The sequence below is a fragment of the Marmota flaviventris genome, chromosome 1 (assembly GCF_047511675.1).
Source record: "Marmota flaviventris isolate mMarFla1 chromosome 1, mMarFla1.hap1, whole genome shotgun sequence".
NCBI lineage: Eukaryota > Metazoa > Chordata > Mammalia > Rodentia > Sciuridae > Marmota > Marmota flaviventris.
Window position 1 is genome coordinate 210563717 of NC_092498.1, and position 26824 is coordinate 210590540.

At 50.6% G+C, this 26824-nt stretch overlaps 3 protein-coding genes across 5 annotated transcripts; 1 reads left to right on the forward strand and 2 right to left on the reverse strand.

Annotated features, from left to right (window-relative positions):
- Positions 1–74: 74 nt before the first annotated feature.
- Positions 75–5729, reverse strand: Rad23a (RAD23 homolog A, nucleotide excision repair protein). 3 transcript variants are annotated; one of them, XM_027955161.2, is made up of 9 exons: positions 5553–5729; positions 4260–4421; positions 3939–4120; positions 3746–3801; positions 3495–3622; positions 3163–3241; positions 2935–3068; positions 412–511; positions 75–263 (listed from the first exon to the last, which is right to left on the reverse strand). In XM_027955161.2, exons 1-9 carry the CDS (start codon positions 5622–5624, stop codon positions 208–210), a joined length of 969 nt encoding a protein of 322 aa, XP_027810962.1. In that variant the 5' UTR covers positions 5625–5729; the 3' UTR covers positions 75–207. The 3 variants fall into 3 exon arrangements, with proteins under 3 accessions (XP_027810962.1, XP_027810960.1, XP_027810961.1); XM_027955159.2 differs by having other exon boundaries at positions 347–511; positions 5553–5728; XM_027955160.2 differs by having other exon boundaries at positions 347–511; positions 2935–3065; positions 5553–5727.
- Positions 5730–8138: 2409 nt separating this feature from the next.
- On the reverse strand, positions 8139–12515 carry Calr (calreticulin). The gene is made up of 9 exons (XM_027955189.3): positions 12349–12515; positions 11892–11993; positions 11489–11692; positions 10913–11007; positions 10602–10811; positions 10400–10513; positions 10073–10216; positions 8990–9082; positions 8139–8900 (listed from the first exon to the last, which is right to left on the reverse strand). The coding sequence occupies exons 1-9, from the start codon at positions 12437–12439 to the stop codon at positions 8697–8699; spliced, it is 1257 nt and encodes a 418-aa protein (XP_027810990.2). The 5' UTR covers positions 12440–12515; the 3' UTR covers positions 8139–8696.
- A 4822-nt stretch (positions 12516–17337) lies between these two features.
- Farsa (phenylalanyl-tRNA synthetase subunit alpha) lies at positions 17338–25391 on the forward strand. Its single transcript, XM_027955246.3, has 13 exons — positions 17338–17655; positions 19628–19765; positions 19851–19949; positions 20022–20140; positions 21595–21687; positions 21779–21907; positions 21980–22095; positions 23562–23646; positions 23726–23825; positions 23920–24088; positions 24168–24245; positions 24362–24476; positions 24994–25391. The coding sequence occupies exons 1-13, from the start codon at positions 17428–17430 to the stop codon at positions 25127–25129; spliced, it is 1605 nt and encodes a 534-aa protein (XP_027811047.1). The 5' UTR covers positions 17338–17427; the 3' UTR covers positions 25130–25391.
- The last annotated feature ends 1433 nt before the right edge of the window (positions 25392–26824 follow it).

The window sequence follows — 26824 nt, forward strand, 5'->3', positions numbered from 1 at the left end:
GTTTTTTGGTTTTCTTTTTTTTTTTTTCAAGGTTTTTGATTTTTTTCCACTTCTTAAATAAACATGAATATATATATACTTTTTTCTTTTATAAAACTTTTGTGGAGGTGGGGTGGGGTGGCGACGGTGGGCGGCCTGGCCTCCCAGCATCACTCGTCATCAAAGTTCTGACTCAGGAGAAAGTTGGCAGCCAAGTTCTCGTTTTTTTCACATGCGAAGTAGGCCTGGATCACCAGACTCTCTGGGAAGCCCAGGGCCTTCAACTGTGGGAAGATGGGCAGGGGTGAGCAGGTATATGTGTGGGGGCTGCCCACCAGTGAGGTCACCCCCCAGCCAGGCCTCTTACCCTCTCTATAGCTTCCTTCTCCTGCGGCGTCACCTGGATATAGTTCATCTGTGGGGCCTCCTCGCCTATGGCACCCACCTCCCCCTCCACGTCTGAGATGTCTGCCAGCTCACCAGGGGGTTCATTCAACATCTGGATGAACTGCTCCTGGTGTCTGCTGATTTGCTGTAGAAGAGGGCGGAGGAGAGATGGTGATCCATGTCTCTTGTCCCTTCTCCCCAGGTTCCCAACACAGTTTTTGCTTTTCCACTCATTCAGCAAACACTCAGAGGTTGTCTATTTCTTCTAAACACAACATAATAGAAAGAAGCCCTCTCTGTCCTAGTGGGATGAGGTGCCCAGATGGAGAGAGGAGCTATAAGCAAGCAAATAAAAGACAAGACAACTGCAGACATGGGGCTAACTGAGCGAGCCAGGCAGGGTGGTACAAGCCCTTAATCCCAGCTACTTGGGAGACTAGGGCAGGAGGACTAAAGTATAAGGCCAGTGCCAGTGCAGTGGCACATACCTATAATCCCAGGAGGCTGAGGTAGGAGGATCACAAGTTCAAAGCCAGCCTTAGCAATTTAGCCAGGCCTAAGCAACTTATCGAGACCCTGTCTCTAATAAATAAAATACAAAAAGGGCTGGGGATGTGGCTCAGTGTTTGAGTATTCCCTGGGTTCATTCCTCAGTACCAAAAATAAGTAAATATTAAATAAAGTACAAGGCCAGTCTTCGCAACTTAGACCCTATCTCAAAATAAAAAAGGGCTGGGGATGTAGCTCAGTGGTTTTAAAAAAAAAAGTACCCTGAGTTCAATCCCGGTACTGACCAAAAAAAAAAAATAGCCACTGAGGGCCAGGTGGAAGGGGCCTGTGGTTTGTGGCATGGGAATAAGGGTCCCTCTAGATAGAAGAAGCAACAAGTACAAAAATCCTGAGGTATGAAAATTGGGCATGTCTCAGAAACATAATACCCACATGGCAAGAACAAGCAGACAAGAAAGGGAAGGGGGAAGAAGAAAAGGAAGGGGGAAGAAGCAAGACATGAGATCAGAGGAAGGCTGAGGCCAGGCACTTTATTTCAGTGCAATGGGAAGTCGTAGTGGTAACAGTTAAACAGGAAAAATGTGATCTAGGTAACTTTTTTTTTTTTTGCAGTGCTGAGAATCCAACCTAAGACCTAAAACATGCTAGGCAAGTGCTCTACCATTAAACTACAGCTCAGCCCCTATGTACATTTTAAATTTATCTCATCTGAGTATTAAGAATCTGGAGATTCTGATGCATCTCTACGTTTGTATATATCTAACAATTTCCGCATTTAGGAAAAAAGTGCTTTTTCAGGAATAGGGCTTTCAGTGAACAATGGATCAGAAGGACTATGTGGAAGTAAGAGGCTTTAAAGCTGGGAGTGGTGATCCTGATTCCCAGTGAATCAGGAGGCTGAGGCAGGAGGATCCCAAGCTTGAAGTCAGCCTCTGCAACTTAATAGCAAAACAGTATCTTAAAATGAAAAAATAAAAGGTGATGGGAATATAGCTTAGTGGTAGAGTACCTCTGATTCAATCTCTAGTACCTTAAAAAAAAAAGAAAAAGAAAAAGTAAAAGAGGCCTCAGAGGAGGCTGTCAAGGTGTCAGGTGGGCCAGACATGGTGGCACACGCCTGTAATCCCAGCGGCTCAGGAGGCTGAGGCAGGCGCATCACGAGTTCAAAGCCAGCCTCAGCAATGGCGAGGTACTAAGCAACTCAGTGAGACCCTTCTCTAAATAAAATACAAAATAGGGCTGGGGATGTGGCTCAGTGGTGGAGTGCAAGTTCAATTCCCAGTACACACACACACACACACACACACACACACACACACAAAGGGTTTCAGGGAGGAGATGAGGAAATGAGGCAGCCATAGAGGCAGGGGCTGGGCTAGATGGAGGAGTAGGGCTCATCCCCAGCAGATTCACAGAGCCAGGGACTTGGGCAACACAAGCACAGACAAGAAAGTCTGTTCTTGAATATCTGAAGTCTACAAAGCACTTTCATTGAGATGTGAAGTCAGTAATGGATGAAAGTAGTATTCAGGGAGATCTGGGTTTGTTATGTAGGCTGAAGGGTCACCACACAGTAAGACCCTAGGATGGTAACAGGAGGACTGAGCACAGATTAAGAACAGAGGGGAGAGGAAGAACCAGCATAAAGGACTAAGAAGTAGGGGGAGGAGCAATAGACTGTGTCCTGGGTCAGGAGAGGGAGATACTTCCCCAAGGACCCAAAAGAACTTGCTACATTCCTCCAGGCCAGAGACTGGGCCCAGGACCTGGACAAGCATCCTCCAGCTGCATGACCCCAAGCACACAAGCTGCTCTACACTTCTTCTGTCCTCTTTGGTAGGGTGAGGGGTGATATGGATGTACCCATACCTCAAAGAGTAGTCAGGAGAATTAAATGCAACTAGGTACCTCAACAGATCCCAGAGTAGGGGGTGGGGCCTATGCTTAGCTCTCTGCTTTCTACGGTAGAGAGCAACTCCTTCAAACGATAGGTTGTGGGACCCCCAGGAAAGGGGAAATGGTACCTGCTATAGCTCCCTCTGCCCCCGGGGGCCACACCTGCAAAAGTTGAGGGTTCTCCTGGCCCAGCTGCTGGAGCAGGGCAGGCAGCAATGCTGGGTTCTGCTGAATCACCTGCCTCATGTTCTGAAACTGGGGCTGGTCTCGCAGGAACTCCAGAGGGTTCTCTCCTGCTGACAGCAGAAAAGGGTGTAGTGAGATACCCACTCAGGGCTGGAAATGCGTGGATAGCCCACACCCCACATGCATACTTCCCAGTTCACTCACCTGCTTCTGTGGCTGGCTGCTCAGACACCTGGCTTTCCTGGACAGAACCATGTTCTGGCTCAGGGCTCCCCGGAATTCCCTGTCAGGGATCCAGTTTAGTTCTCATGCACAGACCCCTTTGCCTCCCTCCTGCATGCCCAGCCTAGCACCAAACAGGTGAGGCCTCAGCCCTGCCCTCCAGCAGCCCACCCACCACTCATGTCCAGCCTCCTGGGGGAAGTCTTCTGTGGTACAATCACTACCCAGAGGGGGCAGGATTGGGTTCCCCGACTACTGATAAAGGCAATGAGGCCCGTAGCTTCCCTTGAAGTGGGGGAGGGGGAGCACCTCACCGTGAGCAGATACTCCACAGCTCGGTGGGGGTTGTTGTAGCTGGCTCTCAAGGCAGCCACGACCCGTTCCCGCTCATAGCCCATGGACATGATCTCTGTCAACATCGTCTCATATTCAGAGCCGGTTACTGTGGAAGGAGCAGCAGGACCTGGGTCACCAAGGACAGGGAAAAGCATCTCCCAGGCCCTCCCAAGGCCCAGCAGATGGCTGGGGCACCCAGTTGCCTCTGCCCTGGGGACCACCCACCCACCTAGCGTGGACGCCGCGTCTTCCTCTCGCCCGCTGCTACCTGAAGAGGGAACAGAGCTGCAAATTCAAGAGAGAGAAATCGGACCCTGTCTTCTGGTGGCTCCCCCTCCCCCCAGGGGCACGGGATTCCGTGTGTGGCGCTGAAAAGTGCCTGGAGAATAGGGCCCAAGGCGGGGCTGCTGCCCCTGTCTTACCCTGACACAGACTCTGGGGACGTCGTGGGGGCTGACTCCTCCGATGGGCTCTTGTCCTCTCTGGTGGTAGGTGGGGGATGGGACATGCCTGAGGCGGGCGCTGGTGGGAAGGGTATGGAGGACTCTGGGACAGCAGTGGGTGAGACCTCTGGGGGTGCTGAGGTACCCTGACCAGCTTTGGCCTGCAGTAGCAAGAAAAGAAAAGGTGTCAGCAGCTGTATAAAGCCTTAACATCCCAGCCTATCTTTGCCCCGCCCTGTTCATGGCTAATCTCTCCTGGGCACACAGGCTCTTCACCAGCTCCCCAGCTAATCTACCCACCTTGGTCACCATGACAACCACAAAGTTCTTCTCATCAATGCGGTAGTCCCTGATGGGGACATCATCACTCAGGATTTTGCCAGCATAGATGAGTTTCTGTCCAGCCACTGGGAAAGCATCACGGCCCTTCTCAGCTTCTATCTTCTCCTTCAGCACCTTCACCTGCAAGGGAGAGGCGAACAGTCATTGCAAACCCTGAGATTCTCTCTTCCCTCTGGCTGAGGGAGAAGATGTAAGCCCTGACAGCAGAGAGGTTTCATACCCAAACATGCTAAGATTTGAATTCACTCAATCATCCATTTAACAGCACTTACTGAATACCTATTATGTGCCAGGTAGTATTTTAGACACTGAGGCTGTTTCAAACAAAACTCAACAGAAGTTCCTGCTTTCCCAGTGAGGACATTAAAGTAAGCAAAACATATTTCAGGTGACATAAAATATTCCACACTGCGAACATTCCGCAGTAACAGTGGTCAATACTCACTAAGGGGATTTTAAATTGTTAGAACTATTTGTAAATGTACATGTATTGTACTTTTTAAGCCTCATAAAGAATGTATGAAGTGGAAACCATGGGTCTCTTTACATTTGAGGAAACTGAGGCACAGAGAAATTAAGTAACTTTCCAAAAGTCAATATACTTGAGCTGATTAGGAAAAAAAAAAGTTTCTTTTACTACGAAAAATGGACAAGTGTTGAGGGTGTAGCAAAGCCTGGGTTCCATCCCAGCACCACCAAGAACAACTTCAATGTCTCTGTCTCTCTCACGTGGTAACGGTGCAAAATAGTGCCAAATACAGTCAGACACTCGTTTTTAAACAGAGTAAACGGCCAACAAACACGGACCACCGAACTGTTAAGAGACCATTTATTGTCATTATCATCAGTCGGCATCTTTTAGTCATTATTGACAGATCCTCTCGTCGATGACCCAAGGAGACACCTGCAAAGCTGGTAGCGCGGAGCGCCGGTCCCGGACAGCGCGGCGGGGCTGGGAACCCGAGCTCCTAGTTCCCGCCCCCCGCGAGGGCGCTGACACCGGAGCCAGGGCCTGGCAGGCACCGGGGGGTGGGGCCTAGCCCCAGACGGGCTCAGGGGCAGCGTCCGAGCCGCCGAGGGTCGGGACGAGGCACAGCTGGGGATCCGGGAAGTCCGACAGGCAGGGGCGGGGGTGGGCAAGAACGGCCCGCGCCGTCCTCTCCGCCCCTCCCGTTGGATCCCGGCCTCCCCGCCCCCACCCTATCCCCGGCACCCGTCGCTCCCGCCCCTGGGCTCCGGCCCGGCCCGCACCGTCTCGTCAGGCTCCATGCGGATCTTGAAGGTCTGCTGCTGCAGCGTTTTAAGAGTGATGGTGACGGCCATGGCGGGGCCCGAGCGACGCGGCGGCCCCGGAATCCTCACACAACATGCAACTCACGCCGCCGCCATCTTACTGCCCAGCCGCGCCAAGCGCCAAGCGCTTCCGGGGCAGGCGGTGCGCGCGCTGACCACCACTGCACGTGACCTGCGCGCGCCCCTCAGCCCTCTAGAGCATGCGCATCCGTTCTCATTTAGGCCAGGCATGCGCAGATTAAACTCTACCTTAAGGGATGGAAGTTTTTTTTTTTTGCTCAGTGCTCTCACCGGTCAAATGACTTCCTGAATGACGCCATGCCCGTTAACGGTGACGTCATGTGGCTGCAAAATGGCTCTCGTGCCCCCAGTTTCACCCCAAATGTTTCTTTGTTGATATTTAACTGTTTTAATGTACTTGTTATAACATTTCTTTTTTTTTTTTTTTTCGTTTTTTGGGGGATACTAGGGAATTCAACTCAGGGGTGATTTACCACGGAGCTGCATCTGCAGCCTTTTTAAAAAATTTTGAGACAGGGTCTTAAGTTGCTTAGGGCCTCACTAAGTTGCTGAGCCAGGCCTTGAACCTGTGATTCCCCCTGCCTCAGTCAGTTGAAATATTTGTATTTGTATTTCTTCCCTAAAAATCTTTGTTCACGCTGTCCACCCACAATAGCAGGAAGCTTCTAAAGCTCTAAAAATGAGGTACTCTATGTTGTAAGGTTCCCATAATCGCCAATAGAAAAAAAATTTATTTGTAAAGAGCCGCGTCAGACATTTTGTGCCCCAATTCACTAATTCTTTGAGGGATATCAGATTTTTTTTTTTTAAAGAGAATTTTTTAATATTTATTTTTCAGTTTTCGGCAGACACAACATCTTTGTTTGTATGTGGTGCTGAGGATGGAACCCAGGCAGCACGCATGCCAGGCGACCGCGCTACCGCTTGAGCCACATCCCCAGCCCCAAACATCAATCTTTTTTTTTTTTTTTTTGGTGGTACTGGGGTTCCCAGGGCCTTGTGCCATGTGAGGCAAGCACTCTACCAACTGAGCCCAGATATCAGATTTTTTGAATGACCTTGGTTTCCATTCCAGAGTCCAGTCTCTCCCACTCCTCCTCTGCCTACTACATTCATCCACCATCCTGTGACAGTGCTAAGTACTTGATGAAGGTGTCAGCTTTCAAGGCCTCCTCGTTGAAAACATAATGCTTCTCTTCATAAACTTTCCCTGGATACACCAATACTCTAGGATTCCCAAGAGGTTCTAGGAGGGACCAAAGGACCCCAAAGGGAATGGAAGCATGAGAGGCCAGTCCAAGAGCATGAAAAATGGCTGGGTCTTTAAGTGGTGGCCCACACCTGTAATCCCAGCAGCTTGGGAAGTTGAAGTAGGAGGATTGAGAATTAAAGCCAGCTCCCCAACTTAACAATACCCTTTCTCTAATAAAATACCAAAAGGGGCTGGGGAAGTGGCTCTATTATTAAGTACCTCTGGGGTTCAATTGCCAGTACCCCCCCCCAAAAAAAAGGCTGGGTTACTATTAGAGAATTAGGTGGAGGTGAGACTGGGGCTTGACCTCTCATTTAGTAGGTGGAGTATTAGGGGGTGGAGTTCAGCTGGAGACAGGGAGGCCAGAGGCTGTGGCAACATCCCAGTGTCATAATTGTCCCCTATTTCTGCCAGACCAAATATTCACCCAACCAAAGCACCAGGCAGCCACCACCTGGCACCTCACCCAAGTCTAACTCCTGCCACTTCCACTGGATTCTAAGTCTAGACTCCTCAACCAGTTGGTCAAGCTCAGATAAGGGCCAAGGAGACAACTACTTATGTACCATTCCTTCAGCAAGGAACCCAGATTCCTCCACCCACTGGAGTTGAAGCTAGGGCCTCATGGGTCCCAACAGAGGGTGGTGCAGACCCCCCCCCCCTTATCTCTTTTTTATCAACTCAATCTTGCTCCCTCCCATGGGGACATTCTTTCAGATCCCAACTTGGCCCTTAAGACTATGGGTCCTAGGGCAAGTTACATACCATGTCTGAACTGGTATGTAAATATGTTCAAAATTGCTCCATCACCCATCTTGTTGAGCAACAAATACATATAGCTCTGAAAATGTACCCTTTACAACATGAGGTCACATCCATGCTGTACCTGACTGACTTCTTGTCAACCCGGCACTAGAACCAACACTCACCGGTTTGGTGCAGGGTTAATGTGCAGTTTGAATAGTGGCAGTCCTTCTCCCATTGGTTTGGGAGATAGAGAGTACATGAGGGCTGGGGACATAGCTCAGTTGGTAGAGTGCTTACCTTTCATGCACAAGGCCCTGAGTTCAATCCCCAGCACCACAAAAAAAAAAAAAAAAAAAAAAAAAAAAAGAGAGTACATGAGTCCTGTCATCTTGTGGAACACTCAGTTCTTTGCAGCTGAAAAATGAGTCTTATTCAGAAGCTGCTCCCCCCCACCTTGAAAAAAAAGGCCAACCTAGGTTTCCTGAGTCCATCTCCATCCTCCCCCACAAGAAAAACACAGGGGGGAGACACAAAACTTAATTTAATAGAAATTTTGTTTGTAGTTCTTACATTCTCAGTGTGAGCCGAGCTGGAACCCACTGCCCCACCCAGAAGTGGCCCAGTCCTGGAGGCAGGGGAGAAAAAAGGGGGGGGGGGGGCAGGAAGAGCCCCAGTCTTCCTCAGTGCTGGGGAGCTGAAGATGCCACCCCTTTCTCCTGCCCCCCTCTGGTCTCCAGGAAGGAGAGCAGATGGAATCTCAAGCCTAGGGCTTCTCCACACCCTCACCCCCAGGGTTGGAGAGTAGTAGCTAAGGGACCAGGAACAAAGGGGACAGAAAAAGGGAAAGATGTTGATTGAGAAAATGAGAGGGGTGGTGAGGCCTGAAGGAGAATTGAAGACAAAAACACCAGTAAAAAAAAAAAAAAAAGGCGGGGGAAATAACCAAAATCCACCCCAAATCTGAACCCGCCTGGAAAAAAATGAAAGTTCTTGAGTCTCATAGAGACATTATTTGGCGTGGCCAGCTCTGCAGTGGGAGCGTCCAGGCCTCAGTCCAGCCCTGGAGGTGGCCGGTGTGGCCTCTACAGCTCATCCTTGGCCTGGCCAGTGGCATCTTCCTCCTCGTCTTCCTCTTTGTCCTCCTCATCCTCCTCGTCCTCATCTTTGTCCTCCTCATCCTCCTTGTCTTCTCCCTCCTCCTCTTCCTCCTTACGCTTCTTTTCCTCCTCTTCCTCTTGAAGCCTCTGCTCCTCATCCTGTTTGTCTTTCATCTGTTTTTCTGCATCCTGCATGGACAGATCATACCCCTCAGCACCTGATCCCTTGCCTGCTAGCCCTGCCTGCCCCCCAAATCAGAACAAGGACCCAGGCCCACCTTTGTGACACCCCATGTCTCATTGCCAAACTGTTCTGCATAGTCCTCATCGTTGGTGATGAGGAAGTTATCAAAGATGGTACCAGACTTGACCTGGAGAATGAATGGAAGAAGAGAGTCAGAAATGACACCCACAGTGTTCCACCTGTGTTTCTATAATCACTATACATTGTTACAATTTATACATTTATTGAAAAGGACTTGAAAATTGTTAATGGAGGAACACAAATTCAAAGCCAACCTCAGCAAAAGCAAGGCACTAAACAATTCAGTGAGACCCTGTTTCTAGATAAAATACAAAATAAGGCTGGAATCAGTGGTCAAATACTCTGATTTCATTCCATGGTACCCAGAAAATTTTAAAAACTTTGAAAAGATAAATAAATAAAAGACTGTGGGGGCCCACTGCCTGGATTCAAATCCCCATTCTGCCATTTTATGCATGTGACCTCAGGCTGCTGAATTCACTTTTCCGCACCTCAGTTTCTTCACTGGTTGAACTGGGGACTCACTCCCTTGTTCAGGAATTTTTTAGTGATCTAGTATGCCAGGAATTGTTCCAAGTAACTTTTTGTCAATTATTTTTTTCTTTTTGGCAGTGTTAGGGATGGAATCCATGCTTCATGCATGCTTGGCAACTGCTCTACCACTGAGCTGTGCCCGCCTCCCGGACCTCAGTGTTTTTTCTTTGCACTACTGGGGGATCAAACTCAAGGTCTAGCATGTCTTGCCCATGCTAGGCAAGCACTCTAACCACTCCAGCCCCTCCATTTTCCTCTCTGCAGTGCTACGAGGGAACCCAAGGCCCTGTGCACACTAGACAAGTGCTCTACCATCTGGCTACTCCTGCAGCTCCCCCAGCTAATTTTGTGTTGTCTATATTTTATAAAATGATTTACATTAGTACTTGATTAATACTTGGTACATAATAAACAGACCCTTAATGATGTTGTGAGGACTCCCTCAAGTCAGACCAGGAAATACTTCAGAAAATGTACCATTTCTAGGTCAGATTTGCCTGGCACTGAATCCTGTGCCTGTTGGTTTCCTTTAGGTCTCCATTTGAGGTCCTTTGTGTCTTACCTGCCAGAGATCTAGGCCCAGCACAGCAAAGTTATCATAAGCATAGATATTGGCATCAGGGGAGTATTCAGGGTTGTCAATTTCTGGGTGGATCCATATGCCCTTGTAATCTGGGTTGTCAATCTGGCGTGGCTTCCACTCACCCTGCAACAGAAGGGAATCAAAGTGAGCAGAGATGGGTGCATGACCCACTGTGACCTGTAGCTCTGCTCAGAGTCAGGTTGACCTTGCTTTTGTGTTTCTGTGGCACAGGGGATAGAACCCTGGCCTTGTACATGCTAGGCAAGAACTCTACCACTTAACTGTACCCGCAATCTCCAAACTCACCTTGTACTCAGGGTTCTGAATCACTGGTGGTTCCCACTCTCCATCCATTTCTTCATCCCAGTCCTCAGGCTTCTTAGCATCAGGGTCAGGGATGTGCTCAGGTTTGTCCCAGTCCTGGATGTACACAAGGAAGTCAGAGTGGACCCAAGTGTTCCCTACATGCTATGCAGTGGTGGTGGAAAGCCCCTGCCCAAACACCAACCTCAGGTTTGGAGTCTGTGGGGTCATCAATCTTGGCACGCTCATCCCAGTCTTCTGGCTTGGAAGCATCAGGATCCTTTATCTTCTTGGGAGGCAAGAAGTCCCAATCATCCTCCAAGGAGCCTGATTCCACGGGGCTGTTGTCAATTTTCACCTCGTAGGTGTTGTCGGGCCGTACAATCAGTGTGTAGAGGTGTGTGAATTCATCATCCTGAAGAGGATAGATGCTGAGTGGCCCCACCTACCAGGCTGGCCTCCTGCTTCCCAGACAAGTCACTAGCACCACCCCCAGGGACACACCCCCAGGCACACCTTGCACCGAATGTCCTTGTTGATCAGCATGTTCTTGCCCTTGTAATTGAAAATGACATGAACCTTCTTCGTGCCTGGGCCACAAATGTCTGGGCCTAGATGGGATTGAGTGAAAGTCACAGGCTGCCCCTTGCTGGACACACAAAAACAATTCTTAAACTCAAGACAAAAGATGTCAATGTAAGAGGCTGAAAAAATGAGGTTCAAATCCTGATTCTGCCATTAAGGGGCTATGGCAAGAGTCTTAAGTAAAACAAAAACAGAAGAGCAAAACTCTAAAATTCATTATCCTCATTTGTGAAATCAGGACATACCTAGATATGAGCATACAAATTTGTCTAGATCTGCAATCATAACACAGGAAGACACTACCTGTCACCTACCCCTTTAGCTATCCCAGACTCTCCCCACCCTGACCTCTAGCTACCCCTCCAAAGGAAAAAAAATTCCTGATTACTTAAGTGCTTTCTATGGTCTTATGAATTCTTCTGGGTTAGGAGGAATCCAAGAAGTTTCATTCATTCTCCACCTTCCAACTGAGAGGACAGTGGTCAGCACCGGGGTGGGGCCCCTCACCGAACATGATGTTGTATTCTGAATCTCCATGCATGTCTGTCTGGTCCAAATTATCAGGAAACAGCTTCACGTAGCCACCCCCACAATCAATGTTCTGCTCATGCTTCACAGTGAACTGCACCACCAGCGTCTGGCCCTTGTTGCTGAAAGGTTCGAATCTGGCCGACAGGGCATAAAAGCGGGCATCCTGGCTGGTCTGCAGCCCTGATATGGGATGGGAGTGTGATTACTGTTGAGCTCCAACCCGGGGAAACTAGACCTCCCATGACACAGACGACTCTCCCCAACCTTCCTTCCTCCACCTGCCCAACTCCTGGGGGATGCCCGGGTTGGGTGCGTACTGACTACAGCTTCCGCCAAAAAAAGTCCTCCTGGATCCCAGCACCCACTCCCTGGCTCTTACCTTTATCCTTCTCCTGGTCACCGTAGAACTTGCCGGAACTAAGGACGAATTTGCCAAAATCTGACTTGTGTTTGGATTCGATCCAGCGGTAGGTCCACTCGTCTAGGGGGTCAGAAGAGTAGATCAGTGCGGTAGTGCTGACCACCCCCACCAACACCTGCCTGAAGCCAAAAGCAGTTGGGGGGCAGGAAAGGAGATCCCTGCCTCTTCCCATCCCAACCTCCAGTTTGACAACTCTGGAGACTCAGAGATCCTGGGGCGAACCCTAACTCCCACCGCAGGAGGCCGCTGCATCTTCCACGTTCCCCAGGGACGCAGAAGAGGAATCGCCCGCGGCTATAGTCTCCAGGGACTTCTATGTTGGCCCTCTGAGCGGTAATTACAGGCGACAAGGCAGTTCTGGGCTGGGGGACAGGCCGCGTCGTCGAGGCGGCCTCGAGGACGGACCAGCCGTTACCTCCGTCCAGAAACTGCTCCTTGAAGTACACGGAGGGCGCGGCGGCGACCAGGCCGAGGAAGCCGAGCAGTATCGGCACAGGTAGCAGCATGGCGGGCCGAGGGGGCGGCGGCGCGCGGGCCCTTTAAAACGATCCTCCAGCAGCGGCTCTGCAGTACGGACGGACGCCGTCGCCGGCTGCGCGATTATATATCCGCCCGCCTCTCAAGTCAACCTGACTCTGCCTTTGGGCCCGCCCCCACACCTTGTCATTGGTCTACAACCACAACCGTCCCTTTTCATTTGACCCTTGTCGGGTCAGCATGTTAGGCTGTGCCTCGGAACGCAGGGATCCCAGATGGCCGATTTCTATTGGTTGCGCTACCGGCCAATGAGGGTTGACCACGCGTTGTGGGGGACGCCCACCGACGGGGTGGGGGCCGCTAGCCCCTGGAGCCGGGTCAGGTGACCAGGTCTCAGCCCAAACCCGGCCTCCCCCGCGCGCGTCGCTCCCATCTGGGCGTTTAAAGAACCCGCGCGAGCGTTGTTGCCGGGCGGGATGGGGATCCTGTCCCAGCTTCCTCCGTCCCCTCTCCTCTGCGTGGAGGGGTGGAAAGTGATTTCCTAGCCACTTTCTATCCTGTATTTGGGGAACCCCCCCGCCCGGACGCGATCTTTCCGCCCAGGTTGGTGCACGGGGCACCATAGTTCAAGGACTGGGGCTTCACTATATCCCGGTGTTACAGCCATGCGAGTAGCTGGGGAGGGTGCCAACTTTCTCCTACCCACTAGTGCTCTGGCAATCTGTCACACTGCTGCTGTGTGCCCTAGGGCAAGTCACTTAGCCTTTCTGAAATCATCAAAGCTCCTCAGAGACCAGGAGGGGCGACTCAGTTGCTCTCCCGCAGAAAAGCTTTCAGTGGTGTCCAGGTACAGAAAAGAGGAACCACAGAAGACTCAAATAAGTGACTCTGCAAACTGTGACTCCTGAGTTGGAGATAGGACTATTCTTCTAGTTGCTGGCTGTTTTACTTTCCTCTCAGTGGGTAAATGAAGGGGGTCTCTGGCTTGTGGTCTCCCACAAACGGCCAGGCTTTTGCAATTAAACGGCTATGGGCAGAGACAGGGGGTTCCGTTTAGGAAGAAGAAGGAAAGACACAGATGGTTATGGAGATAGAGCCCTAAGGAGATAAGCAGAACCCTTGGATCTAGAGTCTTCTTCTGAAGACGTGGCTGACACTAGTTCCTTCCCCACACACACACACTCTATGAGGAGGAAGGAGAGCTAGGGGTTTTCCAAACGTTGAGCAAATTGGTTCTGGACCTGGGTACGCTGGAGTGGACTGGGGGAAGGGTGACTCCTGGCAAAGGGTGGAGAGGGGTTGCTTCCTCACTAGTGCTGGGAAATCAGAAGGGGAGGAATAATGAGTTGAAGTTGGGGCTCTGCAGGTCCACACAGGCGTGGCCACTATTTAGAATTTTCCAACCTAGTCCCACGCCGGACGATGCCCAAGCCCACACTGACTGACCTTTTCACTTTCCCTCCTGTCCTGTGTCATGGATACATGAGCTTGGCGCTTTCTCCCTGAGCCCCCACCTGCAGCACCTGCAAAGCACACTTAAAAACTACTTGGTGTGTGATGGAAGAAAGGAAGGATTCTTGTAGAAATAAATAAACCAAACCTGGGAAAGTGCTTTGAAGCTGAGAAGAGAACTTTGAGGAAAGTGACCTGAATAGAGGAGCTCATCATAGGATCAGAATTGGGAACTATTAGTAATCACATATGATAGGTTCGACTAATTGTGATGTGAAATGAGTAAATGTGTTCAGTTTATAACAGTGCCTCAAAGGCCATGGTATTAGCTCAGTGGTGGAGTGCTTACCTAGCACTTGTGTGAGGCCCTGGATTCAATCCCCAGCACTGCCAAAAGAGAGGAAGAGTTCCGCAAGGCTGGAGATGTGTCTCAGTGGTACAGTGTCAGCTTAGCAAATGAGAGGCCCTGGGTTTGATTCCCAGCAGTGTCAATAAATAAATAAATTAATTAATTAAATAAAAGGTGCATGGTCTATACTTGATTTAGTATTAGCAAATATTATGTACATATGTGCATGATATATCATTTCTTATAGTAACCTGGGCTCACCAAGCATGGGGGCAGACGCCTGCAATTACAGTGGCTCAGGAGGCTGAGGCAGGAGGATCATGAGTTCAAAGCGAGGTGCTAAGCAACTCAGTGAGACCCTGTCTGTAAATAAAATATAAAATAAGGCTGGGGTTATGGCTCAGTGGTCAAGTGCCCCTGAGTTCACTCCCCAGTACAAAAAATAATAATAATTAAAAATTAAGGGCTGGGGTTGTGGCTTAGTGGTAGAGTGCTTGCCTAGCATGTGTGAGGCACTGGGTTTGATCCTCAGCACCACATAGAAATAAAGATATTGTGTCCACCAATATCTAAAAAATAAAATATTTTTAAAAATAATAATCTGGGCTCATAGAATCTCTGTCAAGAAAGAAAAAGTTGAAGCTCATAAAAATTAAACATGGGGCATGGGGTGAACCCAGGGGTACTTTACCAATGAGCTACACTCCCAGCTCTTTTAATTATTATTTAATTAAATTAATTGGTTAATCTGGCACTAAAGATTGAACCCAGGGGGTGCTTTACCACTAAACTACATCCCCAGTCCATTCTGTTTTTCATTTTGAGACAGGGTCTGGCTAATTGTCCAAACTGGCCTCAAACTTGCAATCCTCCTGCCTCAGCTTCTGGGGTAGCTGGGATTATAGGTGTGCATCACCATGCCTGGTTAAGATTAAAGTAGTTTGGGGGCTGGGGATGTGGCTCAAGTGGTAGCGTGCTCGCCTGGCATGTGTGCGGCCCGGGTTCGATCCTCAGCACCACATACAAACAAAGATGTTGTGTCTGACGAAAACTAAAAAGTAAATATAAAAAAAAAAAAAGATTAAGCATTTTGGTGATTAACTTAAGCGGCAGATGTTAGATTAGAAAATAACAGTGTTCCAGGGCTAGGAATGTAGCTCAGTGGTAAAGCATGCACTTAGGATATGCTTGTACCACAATAAAACAAAACTCCCCTCAAAAGTATTTCTTTTTCTTTATTCCTCTCTTTCTCCAACTTTTTTTAGATACGGGTCTTGCTATGTTGCCAAGGCTAGCTTCAGATTCATGAACTCAAGCAAGCCTCCTGCCTGAGCCTCCTGATTGCTGGGATCACAGGCTTGTGCTATCCCTGAGCTACCTGTATTTATGACATAGTTGTCACTGGTCACATATGACTATTGGTCATTTGAAATGTGGCTGATCCCAAATGAGATGTGCTGCATAAAATACACATCAGAGTTTGAAGAAAATATGAAAAAAAATTGTGCAAAATATTTCATTAGTAATCTGTATTGTAAGGGTTGAAAAAATAACCTGGACATAACAGGTCATGTAAATTCTCAAAGGGAATTCCACCAGTTTATTTCTTTCTAATATTTTCTTAGTTATCAACAGAACTTTATTTTATTTATTTATTTATATATGGTGCTGAGAATCAAACCCAGCGCCTTGCACATGCTAGGCAAGCACTCTACCACTGAGCTACAACCCCAGATGCCACTAGTTTCTTTTTTGAGGTTGCTCCTAGAAAATATTAAATTACATGTCTATTATTATTACTATTACTGTTAGTATTTTGCAGCACTAGGGATTGAGTCCAGGGCTTTGCACATGTTAAGCAAGCACTTTGCTACTAAGCTACATTACCAGCTCTTTTAAAAGTTTTTCTAACAGGTGTGGTGAGTGAACACCTCTAATCCAAGCAGTTTAGGAGACTGAGACAGGAGGATTGCAAGTTCAAAGCCAGCCTCAGCAATTTAATGAGGCCCTGAGCAATTTAGGCAAATCCCTGTCTCAAAATTAAAATAAATAAATAAAGGGCTGAGGATGTGGCTCAGTGGTTAAGCACCCCTGGGTGCAATCCCATTTTTTTTTTTTCACTGCCAGGAATGGAACCCAAAGCCTCATGCACACTACATTAGCTCTCTACCTCTAAGCTACCCCTCACCCCCAGCTCCTAAATTTCTTTTGAGACAAGGTAGCCCAGGCTTTGATAGAATTTGTGATTCTCTTGCTTTGGCCTCCACAGTAGCTGAAATTAGGACTATGCCACCACATCCAGCCACCATATTTTATTTCCATAGGAAGAAACTGATGTAGACGATGCTTCTCCTTTTTCTGCCTCTTCCTTTTTCCTTTTTTTCCTCCCCTGCTACTGGGGATTGAACCCAGGGACACTCTGTCCCTGAGATATATCCCCAGCCTTTTAAGTTTTTATTTTGAAACAGGGTCTTGCTAACTTGTCAAGGCTGACCTTGAACTTGCAATCCTTCTGCTTCGGCCTTCTGAGTACTAGGGTTAACATGGTGTACCACCATGCCCAGCATAAAACCATGCGTTATTGCCCTGACATTGATCTCCTGAGATCTGGAGGGTTCATTTCTGACCTCATTTCTAGCCATTCCCTATAGAAGCTTGGGCAAGTCATATCAGCCTCTGAGCCTCTGTATTCTCATCTGTGAAATGGAGAGAAAATTATATGGATATCTGCACCACAAAGTTTTTTTTGGAAAAAACGAAATAATACACCTGAAACACCCCTTATAGTTTAGCCTGCACCTTTATTGTCACTAGGTGGGTTCCTCTCCTCTCTACAAATAAGGATGGGCCACACCCAGCCTCCCTTTCAGAGGTTCAAAAGTAGCTGATACAAGCAATTTTACCATGTTGGGAGCCTGCTACCTTCTGCCCTCTGTAAGAGCAAGAGAGAATCCTAGAAGGGTAGAAGGGTTATGAGCCCATAGAGGGTGAAAAAAAGCTCAAGGTCATAGCCTACTGCTGGTGTGGTTGCATGAAATTCAAAACAAAACTGTTTCTAACCTTGAGGTCATCAGGTGCAGCTCACTGCTCGACCAATAGCCACTGGTCCAGCCACTATAGAGGTAGGAACCTAGTTCTTTCCACCCTTTGAGGCTCAGTTGCCACACTTTAAGATGGCGACGTCCAGAGTCTGTAATCTGGTTTTCCACACTCAAGATGGCGACACGCTCGGGGCGCCGGTTCCGGTTCCGGTTCCCCAGGCCGGGACTGAACACGCTGAGCGCTCTGGGAGCAGCCATGGCGGATGGTCCTGTGGCGGAGCTGCTGTTGCAGCGGCTGGAGGCGGCAGATGGCGGCCTGGACAGCGCGGAGGTCGCAACCCAGCTGGGCGTGGAGCACCAGGCGGTGGTGGGCGCGGTGAAGAGCCTGCAGGCTCTAGGCGAGGTGATTCAGTCCTGCGATGCGGGGCCTCCTTGCTTCTGCCCCTGTAGCGCCCTTGCCTGCAGAGTTCTCCTTCCAGGCCAGACTCCCTCAGCCTGGTTAGGAGTAATTAAAATGGGCCCATCCGGGTGTGCGCTGACCGGGAGTGTGGAACGAGTGAGCCTCGGGCACTGGTGAATGTGCCTCAAGCGATGAACGTCCTTTGGGGGAGGATCAGCATGCTGTCGGAGGTGGGGGCGTTGTACTACAGTGGACTAGGAAGACGAGGCAGCAGCGTTACAATCTACTAAGGAGGTGCCAAGTGACCGGAGTGATTGGGGAGGCACAGGGAACCCAGCGGTGAGGTCTTAGGAGAGCGGCCCGCCTGGTGGGTCCGTCACCGTGAATGAAAGCCGTGGCGTGTAAGGGACCCACTCTAGGGTATTGGGGAGGGCGTCGGGAGGCCGAGGCAGGTGTCAGAGGAGAATCAGCATGGCCAGAATTGCAACTCTTTACCTCACAGGGGTACTGGGGAGCCACAGAAGTAGTAGCTAGTCAGATGTGGGTGACGTCTACATTATCTTTGGGAAGGACTGACAGGGAAGGGCTAGAGGCGAAGGCAGAGGCTGGCATGATGTCTGGCTGTGGGGAGGCAGCTGGAAAGGGGGCCACAGAGGAAGATTCAGGCCAAAGAAGGGGGAGCATGGGCAAATTCCATCTTGGGCAAATGGAGGGCCCTGGAATCATGGGATGAGGATGCCAGGAGGCTCAGTGAGCCACCGAGGGGGCTGGATTCATTAGGCCAGGATCTAATGAATTTTATTTGTCAAAGCAGTTTCGTGCCCATCCTACTCTCAGCTTTACTTGTCTGATCCTCTCCGTAAACCGAGGATTATTTTCATTTTGCAGATAGGACAACTCATGCTCAGCATAGATAAGTAACTTGATGAGTGTCACTAGAAGGGTCTGGTGAACCTGGATTTGAAATGTAAGTGTTCAGACTGCAAAGCCTGAAGGCCTCAGTGCAGAGGAGAGTTCAAAGTCACAATGTGTGGGTGACAGTGCTTTGATCCATGTGAAATTGACAGTTTTGTAGGTTAAAGAGAGTTAAGTAATGACAGTTTAATGGGAACCAAATGACAATAATAATAATAATAGAGTTAACCTAACATGTTAGTCACCCAATATTCTTTCTGTGTACGAATTCACTTACTCCTCAAGACTCATCAAGGTCCCTTAAGGATGAGAAAAGTCACTCAGGGCTGCAGGTGTAGCTCAGTGGTAGAGTACTTGTCTAGCAAGCACTGAAGATGTGAGTTCCATTCCCTAGCACTGGGGGAAAAAAAAATTAGGGAGGTTAAGCAACTTGCCCAAGGTCACACAGCCACTGAAGAGCAGAACTGGGATTAAAAGAAAGGCAAACTAGAGCCTGTAGACCCTGTCCACTTGACCTTGTCTGTGTCTTTGTGACCTTGGACCTTTCCTCATCTTGGAGCCTCTGGTTTCTATTTGTAATGTGGACCTCCATTGCCCTTCTTTGGTACTCTAGGCACTGAAATACAAACACATAAATTAGAGTCAAATCTATTTACCTATGACCTTGAAGTATATCACAGTTTACAAAGTGATAGTAAACATATAGCCACACCCAGTGGTGTGTGCCTGTAGTCCCAGCTACTCAGGAGTTAAGGCTAGCATGGGGAGCCTAGTGACAATGTTCCTGTGTGGCATGTTGGGGGTACTGAGAGGGAGCTGTCCAGCCCACGCCCAGCCACGGGTGTGGTTCATGTAACACTGTCACTGTTACATGAGAGAAAAGGAGGCGGGGCAAAGGGAAATCCTCCCTGTGGGGTCTTTTGGCCAGAAAGTGGTACAGCTGGCGTGTCAAACAGCTTTAAAAGCTGTTCTTAAAATCTCAGGCCCAGTTCCTCTGAGAGGGCCACCTGGCTCTGAACCCATCCCTGCCTTCCTCTCTCCTGTCCCCATTTCTGTGCAGGTCATTGAGGCTGAGCTTCGCTCTACCAAGCGCTGGGAGCTTACTGATGAGGGTGAGGAAATTGCCCGGGAAGGCAGTCATGAGGCCCGGGTGTTTCACAGCATCCCCGCAGAGGGCCTGGCCCAGAGTGAGCTCATGGTAGGAGTCTGGGGAGCAGGACCTAGGGAGGTGAGGGGGTGACGGTCGCCTTTGTGCCATACTTACTGTAACCTAACTCCCCCAGCGCCTGCCCAGTGGCAAAGTGGGTTTCAGCAAGGCCATGTCCAACAAGTGGATCCGTGTGGACAAGAGTGCAGCGGAGGGGCCCCGTGTGTTCCGAGTGGTGAGTTCCTGCAGATGTGTGGGCAGGTGGCAGACAGTGGGCCCCTGGCCTTCACACCCCTTGCTGTGGCAGGTGGACAAGGTGGAGGACGAAGTGCAGCGACGACTCCAGTTGGTCCAGGGCGGGCAGGCTGAGGAGCTGGGTGAGAAGGAGAGGAGCGAGCTCAGGAAGAGGAAGCTGCTGACTGTAGTGTGAGTGGCGCCCCCCCCAGGCCAGGCCCCCACTTCCTGTGTGGCAGGTTGGGGGTACTGAGAGGGAGCTGTCCAGCCCACACCCAGCCATGGATGCTGCTGGGCTCACGCAACCCTCCTGCCAAGTGCTGTCTCCCAGTGGCCTTCCATGCAAGGTGTGCCACCACCTCCCTGCTTGTGTGTCATTAGCAATTGAACCCAGGGCGGTGTCCACCAGGCTACAGCCCCAGCTCTTTATTTTTTGAGATGGGGTTTCCCTAAATTGCCAGGCTGGCTTCACACTTGGAATCCTCCTGCTTCAGCCTCCTGAGTTGCTGGGATTAAAAGCATGTGTCACACATTCAGCTGCATGTGTCACCTTAAATAGGCAACCCTGACATCCTCCCTTCCCCACTGGAGTTTCACAAAAGCCCCTCACTGCTGGTATCCATGTCTCCTGCCCTGTCCCTCTCCTTCACAGTACTTAGCACTGCTTGAAGTGCAGGGGATGTGCCCCACAGCTCTGGGGGCCGGGGCAGGCTGGGAGTTCTGCTCTCAGTGGCCTAGAGAGCACACAGGAGCTGGGCTGAAGTCCAGGCTCTGCCACTCACCAGTAGTGTGACTCAGCCAAGGCATCCAGCCCTTACCAGCCTCAGTTCCCTTCTCACAGGATTGTGGGGTGGCATTAGTGGAGCAGAGCCTGCATGGGGAATAAACTCTTCCCAGCTGTATGCTTAGCACCTTGAATTGACCCTGACACACATTTGGGCTTTTTTTTTTTTTTTTTTGTATCAGGGATTGAACCTGGGGAGCACTTTACCACTTAGCTGTATCCCCAGCCCTTTTTATTTCTTATTTTGAGGCATGGTTTCACTAAGTTGCTTAGGGCCTTACTAAATTGCTGGGGCTGGCCTTGAATTTGCCATCCTCCTGTCTCAGCCTCCCAAATCACTGGGGTTCTAAGTGTGTACCACTGTGCCTGGTTCTTTATAAGTGTTTGTTGAATGAATATGTGAACAAACACAGGGATAGGTGGTAGCCACGTAAGAGTATTTCAGGTGGAAATAAATATCAGGAAGAACATGAAGCAGTCGTCCAGGTGGTATGGCACATATCTGTAATTTTAGCTACTCGGGAGGCTGAGGTAGATCTTTTTGAGTCTAGGGGTTCCAGACCAGCCTGGGCAACATAACAAGACCCTTTGTCGACATAGGTGTGGTGGTGCACATCTATAATTCCAGCTACTCAGGAGGCTGAAGCAGGAAGATTGCAAGTTCAAGAACAGCCTAGGCAGATTAGTGAGACCCTTTCTCAAAATAGAAAGGGCTGAGGGTGTAGCTCAGTGGTAGAGCCCCTTGTTCAAACACACACAAAACAAAGCCAAGTGACTTGGCAATGGTTTTAGAACTGGCTTCAGATGGAAGATCAAGGAGAACCTGTTGATGACAGTGGCCTCCCCTCCCCTTTGGCTGCAGGACCCTGAAGACTTACTGGGTGAGCAAGGGCAGTGCCTTCAGCACCAGAATCTCCAAGCAGGAGGCAGAACTGAGCCCGGAGATGATCTCCAGGTAGCAGTGGCTCCAGGGCTGGGGGCAGGTGGAAGCCAGGGAGAGGGGTGGGCCTCCCTCACCAGGCCTGTGCCCTCCGCATCCTCCACAGTGGTTCCTGGCGGGACCGGCCCTTCAAGTCCTACAACTTCGCTGCCCGTGGCGTGCTCCCTGACAGCGGTCACCTACATCCGCTGCTCAAGGTCCGCTCTCAGTTCCGACAGATCTTCCTGGAGATGGGGTGAGCACAGGGCTTGGGGCCGGGGGCGCAGCCACTAGGGGCAGGCAGGGCAGTCACCGCATTTCCCCGCAGGTTCACCGAGATGCCGACTGACAACTTCATTGAGAGCTCCTTTTGGAACTTCGACGCTCTCTTCCAGCCCCAGCAGCATCCAGCACGTGATCAGCATGACACCTTCTTCCTACGAGGTGCGTCAGCCCTGGGTGCCTGGCGGAAAGGACAGAGGAGGAGCCTGGCCTGGTTGGGATCTTTAGCCTGTGGCCGTCCCATTTTATAAAATGAGATTTGCCCTTCATGTGGCCAACAAAGCCCCTGGGAGCCTGTTCATCAATCTTTTGTGATGGCCTTGTTCCACTGACCCTAGTCTCTGCTCTTCCCTGATAGTGCCAGGCTGTGCCCACCTCAGGGCCTCTGCTCATACTGTAACATCCACTGAGACCTGTTTTGTCTGAGATCTTTAAGGCAACTCTCGGGTTGTGAGTATGGCTCAGTGGTACAGCACTTGCCTAGCCTGTGTAAGGACCTCAGTTCCATCCCCAGCACTGCATAAAAAATTAATAAACAAGGACATCCTGATATATCCCCCTTCCCTGCTCCACCCTATAGCCCTGAGTTTGTGTGTGTGTTGCTACGGGGACAACCCAGGGCTTTGCACACGCTAGGCAAGTGCTGTAGTCCTGGGCCACATCCCCAGCCACCAGCCCTAGTCTTCATTATAGTTTCCTTATTTCTTCTCTCCCCCTCCTCCCTCCCTTCCTTTTACACTGTCCTTGATGTCATCTAAAATTGAGTGACTTTCCACAATGGTGGATGTCTCCCCCACCAGATCAGACAAGGTCCTTGGGTACGCATTACCTGATCTGCAGCAGTGAAGTCACTGTCATCTTTGTTGTGGCACCCAAAACCTACTAAGCACTCATTATATACCAGTCACTGTTCTGATCTTCCACCAGCTACAGAAAAGTAGTACTGTTAGCCCTCTTTTATAATTGAAACTGAGGCACAGAGAGGGACCATCCTTGTCCTGGTCCACACAGCTTTTAAGAGCTGGAGTCAGTATTCATTGGGTCTCAGACTTTCCAAGAGCGAGCACCAAATTTGTGTCTCTGGAAGGGAATCTTAAGCATTTGCACAACTGGGGGCCGAGGTTGGCTCAGTGGTAGAAAACTTGCTTAGCATGTGCAAGGCCTTGGGTTCCGTCTTAAGCTGTGTGGTGAGGCAGGCGGTAAATGCCACAAGGAGTCGTGTGTGTTTGTGAGTGTGGCGGGCTGAGGAGGAAGGGGTGGTTGCCGTCAGGTTCAAGTCTGTTTAGCAAAGACTGGTGAGGGAGGGGCTGTGTTGGGAGTGAAAGCTCCAGGGAGAGGGAATGGCCCGTGCAAAGCTGGACTGTGCCTGGTGTGCCCACTGGGACGCCTGTGACTGGAGTTGGTGATCAAGCAGGAGTGTGAGCAGACAGGGCAGGGAGGCACTGGACAGGGCTGTGGGAAGACTTTCTCCAAGCAAGCGAGGAGCCACTGAGGGTCCTGGGAGAGAACTGTGGCAGGTCGAGCGTGCCAGGCACCCTCTGGCTGCTGCCACCACCACTGTGCACACCTGAAGCAGTGGCTCTGTGAGAATGTTCGTGGACCAACCAGATGGCACTCTGTCCTGCCAGATCCTGCCGAGGCCCTGCAGCTCCCAATGGACTACGTCCAGCGAGTCAAGCGGACCCACTCCCAGGGCGGCTACGGTTCACAGGGGTGAGGCAAGAGCAGGACCTCAGGGTTGCGGAGGGGAAGATGTTGGGGGCTTGACCACAGTGTGACTTTGCTCCTGAAGGTATAAGTACAACTGGAAGCTGGACGAGGCTCGGAAAAACCTGCTGCGCACACACACCACAGCGGCCAGTGCCCGGGCCCTGTACCGCCTCGCCCAGAAGGTGCGGCTCGGCAAGGGCCGGGGGCGGGCGGCTAGTGCCGCTGCTCTGTGGGCTTTCTGACCCCAGGCCCTATGGGCCTGGCTGTTGCCCCCAGAAACCCTTCACGCCGGCCAAGTACTTCTCCATTGACCGCGTGTTTCGCAACGAGACCCTGGATGCCACGCACCTGGCCGAGTTCCACCAGATCGAGGGCGTCGTTGCTGACCACGGCCTCACCCTGGGACACCTCATGGGTGTCCTGCGGGAGTTCTTCTCCAAGTTGGGTGAGCAGGCGACTGGCCCCGTGGTGCTGAGGGCACTGGGAGGGTGCTGGGGTCACCAGCCTGACTCCCACCCCCACAGGTCTCACCCAGCTGCGCTTTAAGCCCGCCTACAACCCTTACACTGAGCCCAGCATGGAGGTGTTCAGCTATCACCCAGGTACCCCTGGCTGAGCCAGGTCCCCCACACTGCCGAGCCCCCGGCCCACTTGCCCAACTCACTGCCAGGCCCAGCCAGCCACATGCTGCCCTGTCTTCTGTATCCCACACCCACAGGCCTGAAGAAGTGGGTGGAAGTGGGGAACTCTGGGATCTTCCGCCCTGAGATGCTGCTGCCCATGGGGCTCCCTGAGAATGTGTCGGTCATTGCCTGGGGCCTCTCCCTGGAGCGGTGAGTACTGTTTGGCTGCCTCAGGCAACTTCATGTGTTCTTTCCTGGGCAAGCTTGCGTGCCTGGCCCTGGGCTGTGAACGGAGAGCTCACAGCCCTGCCTCCTCTGAGCAGGGGAGTAAGGACGACTAGCAAGATAAATAAGTAAACTTAGTAAATGAAATGAGATCCATAAAACCAGAGTGTCCAAGGACAGCAAGTATTAGCAAGAACAAAGCAGAAGGGCTAAGGAGACTGTCGGGGACGGCTTTGTGGAGCACTTGGCCTGAGCAGGTTGGAGATAGAAGGGGTGAGCCAGGGGGATCTCTGGGAAGGTGTTCCACACAGGGGGTGGAGCCAGTGCAAAGGAGGAAGGGGGGAGAGGGGGAAGAGACGAAGGGAGGAGGCAATGTGCAGGACCTTGTGGGCCACAGAGAAGACGTTGGCTTTTACTTTGAAGAAGCTGAGAACCTTCAGAGAAGTTCTGAGCAGAGAGCATGACTTGACCTGGTTTTAAACTGTGACCCTTCCTCCCCAAGCCCAACGATGATCAAGTATGGCATCAACAATATCCGGGAGCTGGTGGGCCACAAGGTGAACCTGCAGATGGTATATGACAGTCCCCTGTGCCGCCTGGACACGGAACCAAAGACCCCACAGACCCAGGCTGCGTGACACAGGCTGCCCCAGGATCGCCCATCCTCCCTGGGTCCCTGCCGCCCAGCCTTTTTACATTCTTCATCAGTGACCCCCTTGTATTTATGAGGCCTCCGTGAGGCCAGTCCTCCTCCCACCTCTGCACCCATCCCAGAAGCAGGCCCCAAGGGGTGGGTGGCAGCTTCCTTCTGTTGGCCTTCTGTGGTCTGCTGATCTTATGAGGTGGGCCAGGGGAGCCCTGGAGCCCAGCTGCTGTTAATAAAGTGGGCACTTGCCCTCATCTGGTGCCTTTCTTTAGGGGCCCTGTGTGTTGCTCCATGGGGAGGACATGGGATAATGGGTCCCTGGATGTGGGTGGTGGAGATGAGTAGGGGGACCTGGGAGGCCCTGCCGGCTCCACCAAGCCTTCCTCTAGGTGAACGGAATAGAAACACCCTGTGCCGGGATGCCACTGGAGATCCAGAGGCCAAGCTCCCCGCCAGGCAAGGAGGCTGGTTCTCTGTGTGTGGTACAGGGGACTGAGCCCAGGGCCCACCACGTGCTAGGAAGCGCCCTACTGAGCTACAACCCAGCCTTTTTTAAAAAATTGAAATGGGGTCTTGCCGAGTTGCCCAGGCTGGCCTCAAACTTGTAATTCTCCTGTCTCAGGTTTTCAGGTAGCTGGGGTTATAGTATATGCCATGGCACTTAGCTGGAATTTTTTTTTTTTTTAAGGAAATAAAGTAGTTTTATGTTGAGCCAAATATGAGTGACCATGGCCTTTCTGGAAACGTGGATTAAAGTTACCCTGAAAGGCATGTTACTGCAGCAGAGGTTACAGCAGGCAGCTTTAATATTCACAAAACAAAAGAAAGTCATAAATTAACACGTTTACCAAATGCACTGGTGGGAGCCTCAGGAGCTGGGCTACTGCAAGGGGGAAATCTCTTCAGGTTTGAGGTGGGATCTAATAGCATCGGAGCTTTGGGGTTGGTGGAGGCTGGAGGTCTGCTCAACTCAGGGTGCCTTCCAAGAGGTTTACCTAATAGGACAACGTTGGGTCAGGTACAGAGGCTGGAGGTCAATGGCTACTGAAGGGATTAAGATGTGGACCCGCAAGTCCATCTGTCCAGTCAGCAGGGCCAGTGTGAAGCAGCTTCTCCACAGAACTTAGGTTCACAAAGAGGGGATTTCTTTGGCTTCTTTTACTTCATTTGCAAAATAAAGAACGCTGAATAAAATATCTGTGGTGGGATTTTAAGCTCTAAAGATCTAGAATTAATCAGTGGAGAGGTGGTAAGAAGAGCACAGTGGCCAAAATCAGACGGATAAAACGGCTCAAACACCTGCACCACCAATTACATTTTCCAACACCCAAACCAATCACGATTCTCTGTAAACCAACTGGTTGTTAAAGTATTCAACTCAGTTCTGAAACTAACTACCCATAATTAGCACAGGCCCCACAGGCCAAGGGCTCAATTGAGTAGGTCTGTCCCATCAGAGGCCAGTCTCAAGCCCGGGGGCTACTTGTACTTCTGACCTCGGGTTCCATCACCTCCTCGGGTTCAATAGTTTGATAGGATGCTCAGAGAACTCAGCATGCTTAGCTTACATTAATGACTCAGGGACAGACAAATGGAAGAGATGCATAGGGTGAGATGGGGCTGGGGGTGGTGACATGTAGCTTCCAAGTCTTCTCATGTACTCTTTGGTACCCTCCAGGTATCAAAC